Genomic DNA, 19,125 nt, shown 5'->3' on the forward strand with positions numbered 1-19,125 from the left:
TTTTAAGAAATTTGCTCATGTGATTATGGGCCTGACAAGTCTGAAATTCATAAAGGAGACAGCCGGCTGGAAACTCAGGCATGATTCCTATGTTTCTTAAGGAATTCTTGCTGGGAAACCTCAGCTTTTGCTCTTAAGGCTTTCAACTCATTGGATGAGTCCCACCCATATTATTGAGGGTCATCTGCTGTATTTAAACTCAAGTTGAATGTAGATATTAGTCACATCCACAAAATACCTTCAGAGCAACATTTTCCACTACTGTTTGACCAAGCAAGTGGTCATTATCGCCTAGCCAAGTTGACACATGAAATTTTATCATCTCAGTGGGAATCTTCAGGCTCTTCTTATCTCCACCGAATAAGAGAAGCACTTCAGATTCCAATATTAGACTTGTGCATTCTTACCAGCATTCTGCCCAGACCTTTTGGGCTAACGTGTCTTGGCTTTTGATTTCAAGCTTGCCTCTGGATCGCCTTGGCCCCATTGTCTTCACCCGTGGCCTCGCTCTGCTTTGTCTCTTTGGTCAGCCTGTCCCAGCACCCTGGGCCTCTGCTTATTCTGGGCCATGGGTTTTTCAACAGATGGAAAGCTCCATTTGAAGGAATTGTGGAAGACTTCTTACAGAGGACTTGGCATTTTAAATGAGTAGCATTCCTGCTTTTTTTCCCATTATTTACTATTTATGTATTACTCAGTGAAACTTTAGTATTACTGTATTATAAAATTATGTCAAAAGAAAAAGAGTAGGATAACCCATAATCACACTACCCTAAAATACCCAATCTTAGCATTTTAGTCTACTTCAGTCTTTTTTCTACATGTATTAATTTTGCAGAGTTATAATCATACCCCATATATAATTTTACCATGTTTTTCCACTTACTGTTATAGTATAAGCATGTTTAATGTTGCTATATAATCTTCATGGTTGCCATTGTTAATGACTACATAATAGTTCACAGAACTGAAGTGCTTTATTTATTTAACTATCTTGTTATCTTTAAACAATTTCCAGTTCATTCTTACAATAAATATCCACATCTTTGCTACTGTAGTATTCTTTTTCACACCTTGAATTCTTTCACAGAGACTTAAAACAATTGCTTGGCCAAAGAATACATTCTTTTGTCTCTTGGCATATATTTCCAAATAGATTTCTTTTAAGGGTTGCATCAATTTACACTGCCATCAATGTAAATAAGGACCACTGTGTCTCTGTTCTCTTGAGAATAGAGCTTTGACAGGTGAGGATTTGCGACCAGGAGGAAGACATTCCAGTAGCGAAGCCTGAGCCTTGTGTTCTGTAAAGTACCCTGGTTCTCACTGGTACACTGGTTTTGTGTTGCTTTGTTTCTCACAGACTGAGCAGTTGATAACTCTGTGGATCCTGTTTGTTTTCACCATTGTTGGAAACTCCATGGTGCTGTTCTCTATGTGGAGGAGGAAGATGAAGTCAAGAATGACCTTCTTTGTGACTCAGCTGGCTATCACAGGTAAGTAACTGTGCAGGTGGGAGAGAATTAGCTGTGCGCAAAATTCCTGCGGCTCCTCGCTTTCGATTATTTTACCAATAGAAATAGCATACTATCCAGTCGAAAAGGCATCAGCAAATTCGAGAGTAATTTCTATAGGGATACAAAACCCATATTTGGAGTTTCTTTCAGCAAGTTTAACACATCTATATATCCATAAGATTCCATTATAAAAATAACTCACTCACTATAAAGCCCACTTGAAAGTACCGTTATCAGTGACACCAAGGGATTCTCTAGAGTTCCACCCTTCCTCTACGCAGCAGCCTCTGTAGTTCACTAAGGTGATAGTACAGTATCATACCATATTATGAGCTTAAAAATACTTCTCAGCAAATGGACCAGAATTATCTCTATTCAGTAATAGAGTATTTTGCAGATTTAAGTCTGTGGACATTGTTTTTGAAAAATAAGTGATATGTAACACCACTTGTGGGCACGATATAAGGACATAAGATAATATCTGGGATCAGGATGTTTAAATGTGGATTGGGGGAACGTCCAGCACAGGTGAAGTGTGAATGCATCACACTTAGAGGGGGAGTGGTGAAATATTCTCAACTTTAAAAACGACCTGTGAAATAAGAACTCTCACAGAGATGGGTAGAGCCCAAACTGATAGGGGTCATGTTCAAAAGGAAAACATAATCATGGGGCACCTGGCTGGCTCAGTAGGTTGAACGTCCAACTCTTGATTTTGGCTCAGGTCATGATCTCAGAGTCCTGAGATCAAGCCCAGCATCGGATTCGTGCTCAGCTGGAAGTCTGCTGGAGATTCTCTCTCCCTCTCCCTCTGTTCTCTCTCTCTAATAGATAAATAAAACAAAACAAAAGGAAAACATAATCAAGGAGAGAGTCCTATTCTATAGATCAAAGAAGAGAGTGGACAGGTGAGATTCCTGGAGGGTCCAGCCTAAGACAGGCTTGGAATCCTGAGCTCTAGGAACAAGATGGCTGTGATGTGAGTTTAATTTGAATCAAAATGTAGGGAAAATGCAAAAAAAAATTTTTTAAGTATTAAGTGCTAACAAGGAGCAATGGTGGATGACCTTCAGAATGGGCTGTTTGGTGCATTTCAACCTGTGCTGTACTCTCAGTTGCAGTAACGGCAATGGGGAGTTCTTGGGAATTTATTCTTGAGCCACAGTATAGGAAAAACATGGCACTTAACTTACAAGAAAAACTTAGCCATTCATTGCTGATAACCTGAAATTCTCCAATCTCTTGAGCTGGGCTACAGTGACCAGGATGAGAACCAAAGGCACTACTGAGAAATACAGAGTTGGTGAGAGAAGCTTGGGTCAGAGGTGGTACCTATGGAAGAAAACTCCTTCAATCTTTACTGCAAACAGGAGCCCCACTTTTCATCCCTGTGACTGTAGAAATGAAGCAAATGCTGAAAAGCAAAATCCTTGGGTGAGGATGTAATAACTTACTTTCATTATATTTTCTTAACTACTGTGTTGTAACCCACATTCTACAGAGCTGTGTGTTCTTTCAGAGGGCAAGAATTTAGAGGTGGCAAGGATATCAGCTTGGAGTTTAGTGTTGCAAAAAATAATCAACAAGTGAATCACTGAAATTTCACCATCTATTGTTAAAAAGTTGTGCTCTAGTCTAATCCATAGTCTGCCGCATTAACTGGGCTTAATTTCTCAGGAATGTTCAAATCTGTTTTTTATTTGCTAATTCTTTCTGGAAAAACTCAAGGGGTCAGATCAGGAGCATTTTAAGTGAAGAATTCTTAGAAAGGAAAGCTTGACCAAGTTGAGGAACTAGAAAATGTAAAATAACAGAAGCTAAAAATACAATAGATGGGTGTAGCAGCAAATTAAACATAACTGCAGAGAAAATCAAGTTAGGTCATGAAGATAGGTCAGAAAATAATAATAAGATTGAAGCATGAAGAAACAAAAGGATGGAAAATACAGACAGAAAATAACACATGGGCCCAGGGAAAAGGATTCCCCAAAAAAGATAAAAGAGTAGTCGGAAATAATATTTAAAGATATAAAGACCAACAGTTTTTCCAAAATCCTGAAAGACATCAAAATACAGACAGATTCATAAAGCACCATAAAAGTTAAGAAAGGAGAGAGCAGAATGCTAAAATTATTAGAACAGGTAGGACAAATAAGCTGGTACATTTAACCTCCAATATATTGATAATTGCATTTAGTGTACGTGGACTAAGTAGTTCACACAAAATAGCAAGATTGCCAGAGTAGGTTTAAGACATACCTACTTCAGTTTGCTTATAAAAGGTGTATACCTTAAATATAAAGATATAATTTTAAAAGGAAAGTAAAAGGATAGTCAAATAAAAGGATAAAAAATAATAAAACAAGGAAACACAAACCAAAAGAGGGCCCATGAAGCTGTATGTGTGTGTCAGAAATTCAGATATTCACTGTGCTTCTTAAGGCATGGGTGCCGGTATCTTTGTCTTAGCATTTGCTTTAGGGGAAAAAACCGAAGAGAGGAGGATTCTAGCGCTAATAATGTTCTTTTTGTTGTTGATGGTAATTACGTCATGTGTTCCCTTTGTGATAACTCACCAAATTATATGCTTATGATTTGTGTACTTTATGTAGTTTATTTCAATAAAAAGGTTTATTTACAAAACACAGCACCTCAATATAGAACAGGAGTTGCCATCTCAAATGCCTTCAGGATCAACTGTGTGAAAGAGCCCAGGGAAGGGACAGGTAAAGTTGGACCCCCAGGGCAAGTGGAGAATGCGTACCCCACCTACAGGCATTCAAACTCAATTCTTGTTAAGCACTATGCTGATCAAACAAACCACACGGGCATATAGCTGCTGATATATAAAATCTTAAAATCAAAATTTTAAAAGCTTATGCTACGATAAAATTCTAGCCCACCCCATGTTATGAATCCCACTTGCAGTATTGGAAGGGACGGACACCTGGGTATCTCTGCCTTCGGTTCAGGTCATGATCCCAGGGTCCTGGGATCAAGCTCCACATCGGGCTCCCTACTCAGCTGGGAGTCCGCTTCTCCCTCTCCCTCTGCCCCTCCCCCATTCATGTGCACACGCACGTGCGCGCTCTCTCTTTCTCTCTCTCTCTCTCTCAAATAAATAAATAAAATATTTTTAAAATATGTGAAAGGAATATTAAGCTTTTTGGGTGCAGTTGGGGAGAGTGAGAGCAAGGGTGGGGAGCTTATCATTTATAATGGTTTAAACAAATTGCATGTTTGTCAAAGTTTTCAGATGCATTCTCTTGAAAAAAAAGATGTTATGTTAGGACTTTCTTCTCCAGTTTCCTTTATTATAATTTGAAAATTATAGACCATTATATTGAACCATTTTGAAACCAAAAATGTTGAAATGTTATATGCCTCAGGAGCAATAATAATACAAATGAAAATATAAAGGAAATTTCTTGATGATATCAAGCCCAACCTACATAACCTGGTCTACATGATTATCAGATGACCCCTAAGATTAAGGAGAAAAGTCAAAAGCACCCCATCCTTATATCTGCTTATCATTAAAATTCTTCCTTCAGAGGAGCACGTATCAGGCTTCTTGATATGAGGAAAAATCACTGACAAGACACTGGCCCTATCAGGGTATTAAAACAGAGGCTGCTGGCTTAAACTCAGCATGATTGAGTTGTTCTCACATAAAGATGCTGCATTATTAGTGTGTCCCTGTGTTGCCAAGACATTTGCATAAATACAGCTATAATTTTATAGGTGTTTTTCTTTTGGCATCATGTCTTAGTCTGTTCAGTGCGCCATAGCAAAATAGCACAGACTGGGGGGCTTAAACAACACACATTTATATCGTCAGAGCTCTGGAGGTTGGGAGTGTGAGATGGGGTGCCAGTAGGGTTGGCTCCTGGTGAGAGCGCTCTTCCTGCCTTGCGGAGGGCTGCCTTCTCACTATGTCCTCACATGGAGAGAAAGAATGCAAGCTCTCTAGTGTCTCCTAATAAAGCTGCTAATCCTGTCAGATCAGCGCCTTACCTTTCTGACCAACCACTTCCATAAAGGCCCCGTCTGCACATAGAGTCATATTGCGAGTTTGGGGCTTTAACCTGAATTTTGGTGAGACACAAATATTCAGGTAATAACAGAGGGAAATAGCTAGGTGCCTCAGAGGATTACAGGTGATTCACAACGGGCAGAACATAGTGTGGGGGATTGGAGGTCCTAGATGAAAGAAATGAGGGGTAGCCATAAATAGCTTTGGATGCCTTGCTAAGATGTTCAGCAAATCCTTGAGCATATCCTCTGTCATGCTTGCTTGGTTGGAGCCACCACTGCCCTTTATGTGGATTACTGCAAAAGTCCCAACATATAAGAATGAGAAAAGAGATACTTAAATTAACCCATGGCCAGGTTTTGCTGGCAATATGGGAACACAATAAAGCAAGGAAGTTAAACTTCTTGTCAAGGGGATGACACAAATGTTGGACACAGAGACCATGACTAAAGAAAGAAAGGAAAGCAGGCAGGTCAGAAAAATCGAGAGAGAGTGGAGAGTTAAGGAATGATAGGTTGCCACAGAGTGGTAAGGTGGGCTTAGTGATAGCTGCTGAATAAAAGAGCTGGAAAGAAGTGAGTGTGTGTTCAAGAGCCAAGATATTCTCAGGTGAATGTTGCAGAGATGGTATAACTCAGTGTGTCCCTTGTACTGGGGAGTAGAGTATTGTCACCTGGAAAGTTGTTAGTAAACAGGGCCACCATAATGGAAATTAATTCTATTAAATTCTTACCGCGTACCAGGCTCTGTGCCAAATGCTTTGTGTAGATTATTTGATTTAATCCTCACAATAGTCCCATGACCTAACTCTGCCATAATCCCCTTTTTATGGGCATAAAAATTAAGATTCAAAGAGATTCAGACCTTGCCCTAGGTCATGCAGTAAGGGGTAGACCAGATATTCAAACTCAGGCAGTCTTTCTTCCAATTGTGAGTTTTTAATCGTCACAGGGTGGGCCTCTCCAAGGGGCCTATGCGTGGGCGAGGGGTCTGTGGACATACTGCAACACCTCAGGACAATAGGAGCCTGGTTAGATGGAGCAAAGTTGAGACCCTGGTGCCAATGTATTTAATAAATGAGGGGGGTTGATGGAGCAAGAGCATAGGAGTCACTAGAGGTAGAAGAATATAAGAGCTGAATATACACTTCAAACGATTTTGAAAGTGCTTACGATTCAGTTAAAACTATTTGTAGCTGACCAGCTGGCTGGATTTCTAGTCTGCATCGTGAACCCCAGCATTGGTACTAGTGACAACTGCCCATGCAGGATGGGACGCCAGGAATCCTCCTGCCCCATCCCAATGCCTCGCACACCTGTTGATATTGGCTGAAATGTCTGCCACAGCATAACCATTTCTTGGAAGCCTGTTAAAATGAAAATACTCTGAAAACCTATCTCACCCTTCACTTTGCTCATTCCTTCCCAGTATGGAATGAGAGTCTGAGACCTCGTAGAAGAGAAGGGTCCTGGGGGCCATAGATGACAAGGAGTGGGAAGGAGCCAGTGTTACTCAAGATATATTTCACCCATTTTAGACTTGTCTACTTCAAATCCTTTGGGGAGCCTCAGGATTTACATAAAGGCAAACCAGATGTCATGGTTCCAAAGTTTAGGAAGGGCTAGATCATTTTTTTTTTCACAAACATTCATTGCACCTTTTTTTATTTTTTTATTTTTTTTAAATTTTTTATTGTTATGTTAATCACCATACATTACATCATTAGTTTTTGATGTAGTGTTCCATGATTCATTGTTTGTGCATAACACCCAGTGCTCCGCGCAGAATTTGCCCTCTTTAATACCCATCACCAGGCTAACCCATCCCCCACCCCCCTCCCCTCTAGAAACCTCAGTTTGTTTTTCAGAGTCCATCGTTTCTCATGGTTCGTCTCCCCCTCTGACTTACTCCCCTTCATTCTTCCCCTCCTGCTATCTTCTTCTTTTTTTTCTTAACATATATTGCATTATTTGTTTCAGAAGTACAGATCTGTGATTCAACAGTCTTGCACAATTCACAGCGCTCACCATAGCACATACCCTCCCCAATGTCTATCACCCAGCCAGCCCATCCCTCCCACCCCCCACCACTCCAGCAACCCTCAGTTTATTTCCTGAGGTTAAAAATTCCTCATATCAGTGAGGTCATATGATACATGTCTTTCTCTGATTGACTTACTTCGTTCAGCATAACACCCTCCAGTTCCATCCATGTCGTTGCAAATGGCAAGATCTCATTTCTTTTTATGGTTGCATAATATTCCATTGTGTATATATACCACTTCTTCTTTATCCATTCATCTGTCGATGGACATCTTGGCTCTTTCCACAGTTTGGCTATTGTGGACATTGCTGCTATAACCATTGGGGTGCACATACCCCTTCAGAGCCCTACATTTGTATCTTTGGGGTAAATACCCAGTAGTGCAATTGCTGGATCGTATGGTAGCTCTATTTTCAACTGTTTGAGGAACCTCCATACTGATTTCCAGAGTGGTTGCACCAGCTTGCATTCCCACCAACAGTGTAGGAGGGTTCCCCTTTCTCCACATCCCCGCCAACATCTGTCGTTTCCTGACTTGTTAATTTTCGCCATTCTGACTGGTGTGAGGTGGTATCTCATTGAGGTTTTGATGTGGATTTCCCTGATGCCGAGCGATGTTGAGCACTTTTTCATGTGTCTGTTGGCCATTTGGATGTCTTCTTTGGACAAATGTCTGTTCATGTCTTCTGCCCATTTCTCGATTGGATTATTTGTTCTTTGGGTGTTGAGTTTGATAAGTTCTTTATAGATTTTGGATACTAGCCCTTTATCTGATATGTCATTTGCAAATATTTTCTCCCATTTTGTCGGTTGTCTTTTGGTTTTGTGGACTGTTTCTTTTGCTGTGCAAAAGCTTTTGATCTTGATGAAATCCCAATAGTTCATTTTTGCCCTTGCTTCCCTTGCTTTTGGCGATGTTTCTAGGAAGAAGTTGCTGCAGCTGAGGTCAAAGAGGTTGCTACGTGTGTTCTCCTTTAGGATTTTGATGGACTCCTGTCTCACGTTTAGGTCTTTCAACCATTTGGAGTCTATTTTTGTGTGTGGTGTAAGGAAATGGTCCAGTTTCATTCTTCTGCATGTGGCTGTCCAATTTTCCCAACACCATTTGTGGAAGAGACTGTCTTTATTCCACTGGACATTCTTTCCTGCTTTGTCAAAGATGAGTTGACCATAGAGTTGAGGGTCCATTTCTGGGCTCTCAATTCTGTTCCATTGATCTATGTGTCTGTTTTTGTGCCAGTACCATACTGTCTTGATGATGACAGCTTTGTAATAGAGCTGGAAGTCCGGAATTGTGATGCCGCCAGCTTTGCTTTTCTTTTTCAATATTCCTCTGGCTGTTCGGGGTCTCTTCTGGTTCCATACAAATTTTAGGATTATTTGTTCCATTTCTTTGAAAAAAGTGGATGGTATTTTGATGGGGATTGCATTGAATGTGTAGATTGCTCTAGGTAGCATTGACATCTTCACAATGTTGTTTCTTCCAATCCATGAGCATGGAACGTTTTTCCATTTCTTTGTGTCTTCCTCAATTTCTTTCATGAGTATTTTATAGTTTTCTGAGTACAGATCCCTTGCCTCTTTGGTTAAATTTATTCCTAGGTATCTTATGGTTTTGGGTGCAATTGTAAATGGGATCGACTCCTTGATTTGTCTCTCTTCTGTCTTGTTGTTGGTGTATAGGAATGCCACTGATTTCTGTGCATTGATTTTATATCCTGCTACTTGACTGAATTCCTGTATGAGTTCTAGCAGTTTTGGGGTGGAGTCTTTTGGGTTTTCCACATACAGTATCATATCATCTGCAAAGAGTGAGAGTTTGATTTCTTCTTTGCTGATTTGGATGCCTTTGAGTTCTTTTTGTTGTCTGATTGCTGTGGCTAGGACTTCCAATACTATGTTGAGTAGCAGTGGTGATAGTGGACATCCCTGCCGCATTCCTGACCTTAGGGGAAAAGTTCTCAGCTTTTCCCCATTGAGAATGATATTCACTGTAGGTTTTTCATAGATGGCTTTTATGATACTGAGGCATGTACCCTCTATCCCTATACTCTGAAGAGTTTTGATCAAGAAAGGATGCTGTACTTTGTCAAATGCTTTTTCTGCATCTATTGAGAGGACTATATGATTCTTGTTCTTTCTTTTGTTAATGTGTTGTATCACATTGATTGATTTGTGGATGTTGAACCGGGCTTGCAGCCCACGGATAAATCCCACTTGGTCATGGTGAATAATCCTTTTAATGTACTGTTGGATCCTATTGGCTAGTATTTTGGTGAGAATTTTTGCTTCCATGTCCATCAAGGATATTGGTCTGTAATTCTCCTTTTTGATGGGGTCTTTGTCTGGTTTTGAGATCAAGGTAATGGTGGCCTCATAAAATGAGTTTGGAAGTTTTCCTTCCATTTCTATTTTTTGGAACAGTTTCAGGAGAATAGGTGTTAATTCTTCTTTAAAGGGCTAGATCATTTTAATCATCATTCTGTATGGAGATATGGTCTTTTTTTAAGGATTTTATTTATTTATTTGACAGAGAGAGATACAGTGAGAGAGGGAACACAAGCAGGGGGAGTGGAAGAGGGAGAATCAGGCTTCCCACTGAGCTGGGAGCCCGATGTGGGGCTGGATCCCAGGACCCTTGGGATCATGACCTGAGCTAAAGGCAGACGCTTAACGACTGAGCCACGCAGGCGCCCTGCGATATGATCTTTTCAAAGTATATTCTATCAACCACTATATAAAATCCCTCTTTCAAGTACGTAAAAATTTCCACAAACTCACGTCTTTGGATGAACATTTTGTTTTGCCAGTGTTTTAGGTTGTTCAGACTTGAGTATGAATCTCAACAATTGTACTTCTTAGCTCTGTGCCTTTGGAAAAGTCAATTTCTCTGAATATCAGTTTCCTAACCCAAAAAGTAGAGATGTTTCTCCGAGTTATGGAGAGCAGTAAATGAGATAATATCAATGAAGTGCTTAATACAGTGTGAAGCACATAGTAATTGCTCAATAAACACTAGCTGTTAATGCTACCACTCTGGTTGTTTCATTCATTGAAATAAAATGAAGGGAATGATTAATTTAAAATCCTTCGAGTCACTTGCTAAAGAGCAAAAGTTCTCCAAAAGGCCTGAAGTTCCCTGCAATCCTCAACTGCTCTGCTCTTTTATTCAGGACAGTGTTCTTAGCTCAGATGTGCTTTGGGTTGCAAGTGTTGCTTTGAAGGATGACCAAATTTTTCATATAAACATATTCTTAAATCATCAGATTCAGTTGACATCATCAGGGCCACAAATATTTGGAAAACTAAATTCTGAAACATTTTATCTGGCTTTTTTGAGGGAGAAAAATATGCTCTAACAGTTATAACTGGGTAAGGCAATACTAATGCCCTTCACTAAATAGTATTTCCATCATCACTCACCTGTTGAGAATAGCCTCCTACCTATAGACCAGTAGCTTTGAGTTATTCTTTGAGGAACATTTTGATTTCTATTTGGTCTTTTATTTATTTAGTCAGTAAATCAGTTGGAATTAGATTCAGCTGCACATCCATAAAATCCAGATAATGGTGGCCTAAGTTTACAAGGATTTATTTTTACCTTATGTAAAGAATTCTTGAGACAGGTAATCCAGGGCTCATATTGTGTTTCCTTATCACTAGGGAACCATGTTCCATCTTCAAAGACTTCCATCCTCAAGGTCGGTTCATCGTATGGAGGGCTCTTGGTTCAAAATGGCTGCTAGAACTCCTGCCATCATGCACAAATTCTAGTCAATAGGAAGAAGAGGGGAGGAAAGACAAGAGAAGCCCATGCCAGCTATCTGTCCTCCTCTTAACTGACAGTCCTAGAACTCCTACCCATTAATTTTTGCTTGTGTTTCATTAGCCATCTCTAACTGAAGAAAAAGCAGGGAATGTTTTTCTTTGTTTTTAACCTGAGTCCACTGGCCAGAAGAAACCCAGAGTTCTTTTCCTAAGGCAGAATGAGAGAATAGAGGTAAGTGGCAGTCTCTGGCATGGCTTGTCTTCCATACTTTAATTTCCATAGAGAACTGAGAAGTTTAGACAACGAATCTCTATTTGACTAGCTGTTGCTCTCCTTTGAGAATGCTTCCTCCAGAGTGTCATGCTCTTTTCTGACCTTTTATCTTGGCACACTCTCTGCACACTGCAGTGACCCATTGGATGATTGTCCCATTAAGCTAATAAACTCCTATTGTTGACTGTTTACATTCCCTAACCGCTCCCCCCCCCACCAAGTTTTGGCTGTTATAGCAATTCTACAATGAATATTCTCACTATTAAATCTTACGAGCTTTTATTTATTTAGGACAGTTTATAGAAGTGGACTTACTGCACAAAAGACACTTTTGTGGCTTTCAAATTGTCTGATGTCCTTTTAGGTCCCCCAGGACTAAAAGATGATGGGAAATGTCATGAGACAAATGCTCTAGATGCCACCAGCATAGATCCACACTGATCCTTATTTAAAAAGGTTTCTGAAAACAAAAGCTTTGCTGGCTTGCAATAGTTAGAGAATCATAACCAGTTCCTTGAGGGCAGGCGTTCTCACTGTTCATCTGTTATACTTGTGCACCTATTCAAGTATAATTTGCTTATTTAAAAAGGAGAATTTTCTTCCACCTTAGCCAGTGTATTGGAGAAGAAACCTAATTTATCTGTTTCTTCCATAATGACTATAGCAGCACTTATATATTTGTGAAAACAAAGAACACAACCTTTACCAGAACATTTGAATGGAACAAGTGTTTTAATTTTGCATCTGTATGTTTTTTTTAATTGAAGTATAAGTGACATATGTTATCCTATTAGTTGCAGGTGTACATCATAATGATTTGGTATTTTTATACATTACAAAATAGTCCCCACTGTACGTCTAGTTACCAACTCTCACCATACGAAGTTATTACAATATTATTGATTATATTCCTTATGCTATACTTCACATCCCCATGACTTCTTTATTTTATAACTGGAAGTTTGTATCTCTTAATGGCTTTCACCTATTTGGCCAGCCCCCAACTCCTACCCCCTGTGGCAACTGCCAGTTTGTTTCTGGTATTTATGAATCTGTTTCTATGTTGTTTTGTTTGTTTTGTTTTTTAGATTCCACATATATGTGAAATCATTAAGGTATTTGTCTTTTTGCCTGATTTCATTTCATTTAGGTCCATCCATGTTGTGTGAATGACAAGATTTCATTATTTTTTTATGGCTGAGTAATAGCCTTGTGTGTGTGTGTGTGTGTGTGTGTATCACATCTTTATCCATTCATCCATCAATGGACACTTGGGTTGGGTTGCTTCCATAACCTGGCTACTGAAAATAAAGCTGTAATAGACATAGGGGTGCACATATTTTCTCAAATTAAGGTTTTCATATTCTTTGGGTAATACCCAGTACTGGAATTCCTGGATCATATGGTGATTCTATTTGACATTTTTTGAGGAGCCTCCATACTGTCTACCAAAGTGGCTGCACCAGTTTGCATTCCCACCAATAGTGCACGAGGCTTCCCTTTTCTCTCCATCCTCACCGACACTTGTTATTTTTTTGTCTTTTTGATAATAGCCAGTCTGATAGGTGTGAAGTGATACCTCATTGTGGTTTTTTGTGGTTTTGATTTACATTTCCCTGATGATGGGGGATGTTGAGCATCTTCTTATGTGCCTGTTGACCATCTGGATGTCTTCTTTGAAAAATGTCTATTTAAGTCCTCTGCTCATTTTCTAATTGGGTTGTTTGTTTGTTTTTGATGTTAAGTTGTGTAAGTTCTTCATATATTTTGGATAGTAACCACTTATCAGATAAATCAGTTGCAAATATCTTATTCCATTCAGTAGTTTACCTTTGTTTTGTTAGGGGTTTCCTTTGCTGTGCAAAAGCTTTTCAGCTTGATGTAATCCCGTTTTATTTTAGTTTTTGTTGCTTTTGCCTGAGAATACTGGTCCAAAAAATATTGCTAAAACTGATGTCAAAGAGCTTCCTGCCTGTGTTTTCTTCCAAGAGTTTTATGGTTTAAGTCTTGCATTCAAGTTTTTAATCCATTTGAATTTATTTTTATATGTGGTATAAAATAGTGGACAGTTTCATTCTTTTGTATGTAGCTGTCTAGTTTTCCCAACACCATTCACTGACGAGACTGCCTTTTCCCCATTGCATATTCTTGCCTCCTTTATCGTAGATTAATTGACCATATATACATGGCATGGGGGTTATTTCTGGGCTCTCTCTACTAGTCCATTTGTCTGTGTGTCTGTTCTCATATGTTTTAATTTACTTCCTCTCCACATTTCTGACCCCTTCAAAAAAAAAACTCTTAACTAATTCTTCTCTATATATACCATTAGGATTTTTTGATTATAGGATTAGTCTTAAGAATGGAAGGAAACCAGAAGATATTGAAGCTGCTATTTTGGCACATGCTGCAATTTTTAGTACTTCCATTCTAACAATTTTCTGGATGAATTTAATGACTGTTTATATTTTATGAGCTAAAGTGCCAATTAAAATTTATTAGTCATTTATCATCTTCAAGACTGACTTGTCTGTTTTATTCAAATGCAATAAAGAAGAGGAGCTAATGAGAATAACTCCCATTGAGTGTTCAACAAAGGAAAGATAGAAAACATATTTTTTGGCACACATTCAAATAACCTCCTTTTTCTGATAGGGCCAAATCTTCTCATATTACTAAAGAAAATTAGCTTTATCTCAAAGCACTCCTTGGAGAGCAATTTACTGATAAACTAAGGAATTCTCCACCCTCAAAACTCTCCTGTTAATTATCTGACAACAGAGAAAATTGAGAGTTTCAGCAAGAGAGGTGAGACCAGGAGTGCTGAGTTGTCTAAGGCTATATGTGGAGCTCACTACAACTTTCCTCTGCTGATTTCATTCACTCTTTTCCTGGATTTGTGAGTTGCATACTTAATTCATTTATTTAATTCTGCTCATTTGTTAACTTTTAAAATTTTTTTCAACTTCATTGAGATAAAATTGGCGTATGATATGTGTAAGCTTCAGGTGGACAAAGTAATGATATATTGTATGTATAAATTGCAGAATGATTACCATAATAAGTTTCATTAACATTCAGCACCTCATATAGTTAGAATTTGTGTGTGTTAAGAACGTTCAAAAAAAAATATATATATATATATATACCATTCAGTCGTTAATGAACACAGTTTGTTTCCATGTCTTGGCTATTATATATAATGCTGTCACCAGCGCGGGGGTAAAGATATCTCTTGAAGATAGAGAGTTCACTTGCTTTGGATATATATATATATACCCGGGAGTGGAATTACTGGATCATAGAGTAGCTCTATTTTTAATTTTTTGAGGAATCTCTATACTGCTTTCCAGAGTGGCTACACCAATTTGTATTCCCACAAACAGTGCACAGGGATTCTCTTTTCTCCTTACCAACAACTTGTTATCTCTTCTTTTTTTTTTTTTTTTGATAATAGCCATTTTAACATGTATGAGGTGATAGCTCATCGTGGTGTGTGTTTCCCTGATTATCAATGATGTCGAGCACCTTTTCATGAACCTCTTGGCCACTTGAATACTTTCTTTGAAAAAAATGGCTATTCAGGTCCTATGTCCATCATTTAAGTGGATTATTTCTTTTTGGCTATTGAATTGTATGATATTACTATATCTGGGATTTCTATTTGGACTTGATCCCCAGTGGTCAAGCTCTGCAGATTTCCCCAGTGATCTCCCCCCACCATTGGAGAAACTGTAGGCCCCAAAGGGGCTTTCCTGGTGTGGCATCATGCCCTCCTGGGTGAGGCGTGATGCAGTCAGGGTACAGCCACTGCTCTTACCCTTCTAATGCAGTCCTTCTTGGGGTCCGTGGTCCAGCAGAGTGCTTCATGATCATGTCTTGTCTATGGACAATTGCTAGTTGGTCTTGTGAGGGGGAAGTCAGGAATGACATGTGTTGCCCTCTTGATGACCTTACTTGTAATCCTCATTCATAATGAAAACGTTAGAACTATGAATTTTTTTCTGAATTCAGAAATGTGTATATGATACAATGTTACTGTTTTTGTTTCCAAGACATTTCAGTTTTGAAGTTTTTATCTCCTCTTTCACATAATAGCCATTTAGGAGGTTTTTGGTTATTTCTATTTTTAATGTCCAGGTGAATTTCTATTTTCTTTAACATTTTGTAAATCATACTGAATGTTATGGCCTTGCAGTCAAAGAATACTTTTGGAAGGATTCCTGCTCTTTGGAATTTATTAAGGGCATCTTTGAGGTCTCACATGCAATCACTTATTTTGAAAAATATTTAATGGATACTAAAACATAGGACATAATAATTAAGGTTGTGGGAATAAGAAAAAGCTACCCAAATGAGAACAGGCAAACAATTGTTTATTCAGAGCTTGCTATAGCAGGTTTTCCGTCACCATTATTTCTGTTGGCAGCGACAGAGAGGTGGGCAGGAGGGTGGGAAAGCCTTATAATATAAAAAAGGGAAGGCTTCAGTTGTGTCCTTATGGGAGGCTATTGGCAAGGGCAGCTGTAGGCAGGCTAACTAGAAGCATGCCATCCTATGTGCTTGGTTAGCCGTGCATATTTGACTTTCTCTGTTTGGTCCTAAGTTGGAAGCAGGGTCAAAAATTAGAGAAGTTGTCAGTTATCAATGAAGTCCCAGCGACTTGGGGTAGATTACTACGATGGCTATTGTTTGGCTTTCTGGAGTGGTTGCTACAGGTGATAGGTTGGCTTCCTGGGCTGGTTGCTGCAGTTTGTGGGTCAGAGTTCTATTTTTATATATAGCCTGGTCATTGTCCATTTGTATATTCAGTCCCTTCTTTGTGCTTATCTTTTTGAATTTGCCCTTATTAATTACTGTCTTCAAATATTCTCTATTTTCATGTTCATACATGTATTTCATGTATTTTCATGTATTTCACCTATTTGATGCATCATGGGTGACTAAAAGAGCTGTTACAGACTTTCATACTTTCTCTCATCTTCTAATATTTTTAAATCAGTATTTATTTTATAAATTTTAACATTTTGTTATTTGGACTCTAAAGGCTCCTGACTAGTGTATCTTTAATATAGGTTTGTGTGCTTAATATTACACACACATAATCCTTTTAGCTTCAGTTATCCACTTGGCTCTAAATTTTATTTATGTGATATTAATATTAAGTTCATCTATTTTATTTTTATTGCATTTATTTGCCAAACACTGGGCCAAGCATTTTGATAAAATGTTATCATAAAAATATTTTATAGTCTTTGTCTTCTGCTTTGTGTCAATGCTTGCAATAATTATCAACAAGTATTTCTATGTTGGAATGTTTCATGCTCACCAGCAATTGGCTTCCTCATTCTTGGTCCCTCTACTTGATACAGCTCACAATATTCTGAAGTACCTTGAGTCATAATTCCTTCTCCTTTCCAGATTGGTACGTGGATAGGAGTCTTGAGCACCTGCCATTTATGAAAAAATCTTCCTCTTGCCTCCAACACAATGACAATATAGATGGGTATAGAAATCTTGAATTCACAACTCAGATCTCCATAGATGTTACTCCATTGACTCCTGGCAATTTATGCTACAAAGGAGAAGTCTAAAGTCAGCCAGAGTTTTCTTCTTTTATAGGTTATCAAATTTTTGTTTGTTTCTAGATTTTTTCTATGTGGTTTCATACCTTTATCTGTTTATATCTATTTATTGGTCTGTTTGATCAGTTCTGCTCTTTGCCAAGTAAGCTTTTTGGATCTGCAGATTAAAGTGATTTCTTGGCTCATTTTGTTTATGCCTGAATATTGATTATCTTCCATTTATTCTGATCTTTTGTTCAGGAGCTTTAATTGTCCATATGTCAGTAACCATGGTTTCTCTTTCTTATTTAAATAATCTTGGTTCTAGTCCTTTACATTGGGAAGGATTATTTAAGCTTTTCCTAATCACTGATTTGATTTTGATTCCATTATTAGCAGTGTTACCTCTACTTTTTATTATTTTTAAAGTCTCTTAAAAGTTGCTTTTCCAATGATCAGTTTCAAAATATTTATTTTTATATTACCCAGTGCCTTTCATTTCTGTCAGTTTCTCAGTATTTCTTTTTTTGCAACTTCTCTAATGTCTTATTGGTTCCTCCTTCACCTTTTATGCCATATTGTCAAAGTGTTCCTAAAATGCAAATTATCACAAAACACACTGCTTAAAATTAAAGTGTTTCCTGAACTAAAGTTTTTTTAATGTTAGATTTTTTTTCCCCCTGACATTTGTGTGCTTTTTTCTACTTACTTAGTGCCACAAAATCTCTCTACTATATGACTCACTCATTCCACCAGAAGTTGCTTAATTGGCTAACATCTGAATAAATGCACATGCTTTTCATTTAGATTATTCCTACCGTGGCTACACAATACCATCATTGTTCCCTACTCTGAAAAGAAAAGGTCTATGTTTATAAAGAAAATCAGTTTCTCTTAAGCAGAAGAAAAAGGTATTCTCCTATCACTCTGTGAATAATTTAACTAAAAGGAATGAAAGCTTTTTCTTCTTTATTGAAGTTGGATTTCTTTTCATTCCCTGCCTTCACACCACCATTAGCACACTCTGTGACCTGGGAAAGGCACTTACCCTCACTAAGTCTTTGTTTCTCTGTTTCTAAAAATGAAGAGGTTAGCTGGTTGAACTTAAGAGGCCAGAGTGATCTGGTTCTAATTGTCCTGTGCTTCTAATAAGGAATTCCCAATTGTAAAAACTGAGGGGAATTTTTACATCTTTAGATAGTTGTTTAATAACTAAACAACTTTTGCTTTAATGAGAGCCAACACTTTTATGAATTAGCTCTGTTGCTTCATAATGGTAGTATGTGGCTTCTGACCCACACAGAAGGAATATGACCAGTGGAATGTATTTAGAAGGTTGACTCACTCCCCTGTTGCTCGCTGCCTCACTGGGCTTCCCAGGTCAACATTCTACAATTCCATACGTGACTATTTATTCATTCCTTCTTTTAGTCATTCAATAAATATTATTAAGCACTGACGTTGATGAGGCGTGATTCTAGGTGCTAAGGGCACAGTGGTGTATTTGGTTATAAGTGAGAGTTCAAACAATAACGCAAGAAAGGGGACAGTTTACCTTTTGTCATGCAAAGTTCAGTGGCAGAATATCCTTGGGCTTGATTTGCTCTAGCAATTCAGCAATGGCACCAAGGACCCTGTCTCGGATATGGTAGAAGGCATCACCCCCTAAGCTTTGTTCCCTATCTTGGTTATGGGATGCTGTCAGAGTCTGCTGGGGCTGCCATAAATACCACCAAGTGGGTGGCTTAAACAACAGAAATTTATTTTCTCACAGTTCTGGAGGCTGGAATTTCAGGAGGAAAGTGTAGGCAAGTGTAGGCCTCCCCTTGGCTTGTGGGATGGCTGTCTTCTTCCTTTGTCCTCACATGGTCTTTCCTCTGTGTGTGTGAATGTCTGTGTCTGAATATCCTGTTCTTACAAGGA

At 38.5% G+C, this 19,125-nt stretch overlaps 1 protein-coding gene across 2 annotated transcripts in view; it reads left to right on the top strand.

The window, feature by feature from the left end:
* The window catches only part of NPSR1 (neuropeptide S receptor 1), a 149,937-nt gene that overhangs the window by 32,256 nt on the left and 98,556 nt on the right, over window positions 1–19,125 (top strand). For both annotated transcript variants that reach the window (XM_027574563.1, XM_027574564.1), the window contains exon 2: window positions 1,364–1,496. In XM_027574563.1, the coding sequence (XP_027430364.1) occupies window positions 1,364–1,496 (133 nt within the window). The remainder of the gene's footprint in view (window positions 1–1,363; window positions 1,497–19,125) is intronic.

The sequence above is a fragment of the Zalophus californianus genome, chromosome 12, assembly GCF_009762305.2.
Source record: "Zalophus californianus isolate mZalCal1 chromosome 12, mZalCal1.pri.v2, whole genome shotgun sequence".
NCBI lineage: Eukaryota > Metazoa > Chordata > Mammalia > Carnivora > Otariidae > Zalophus > Zalophus californianus.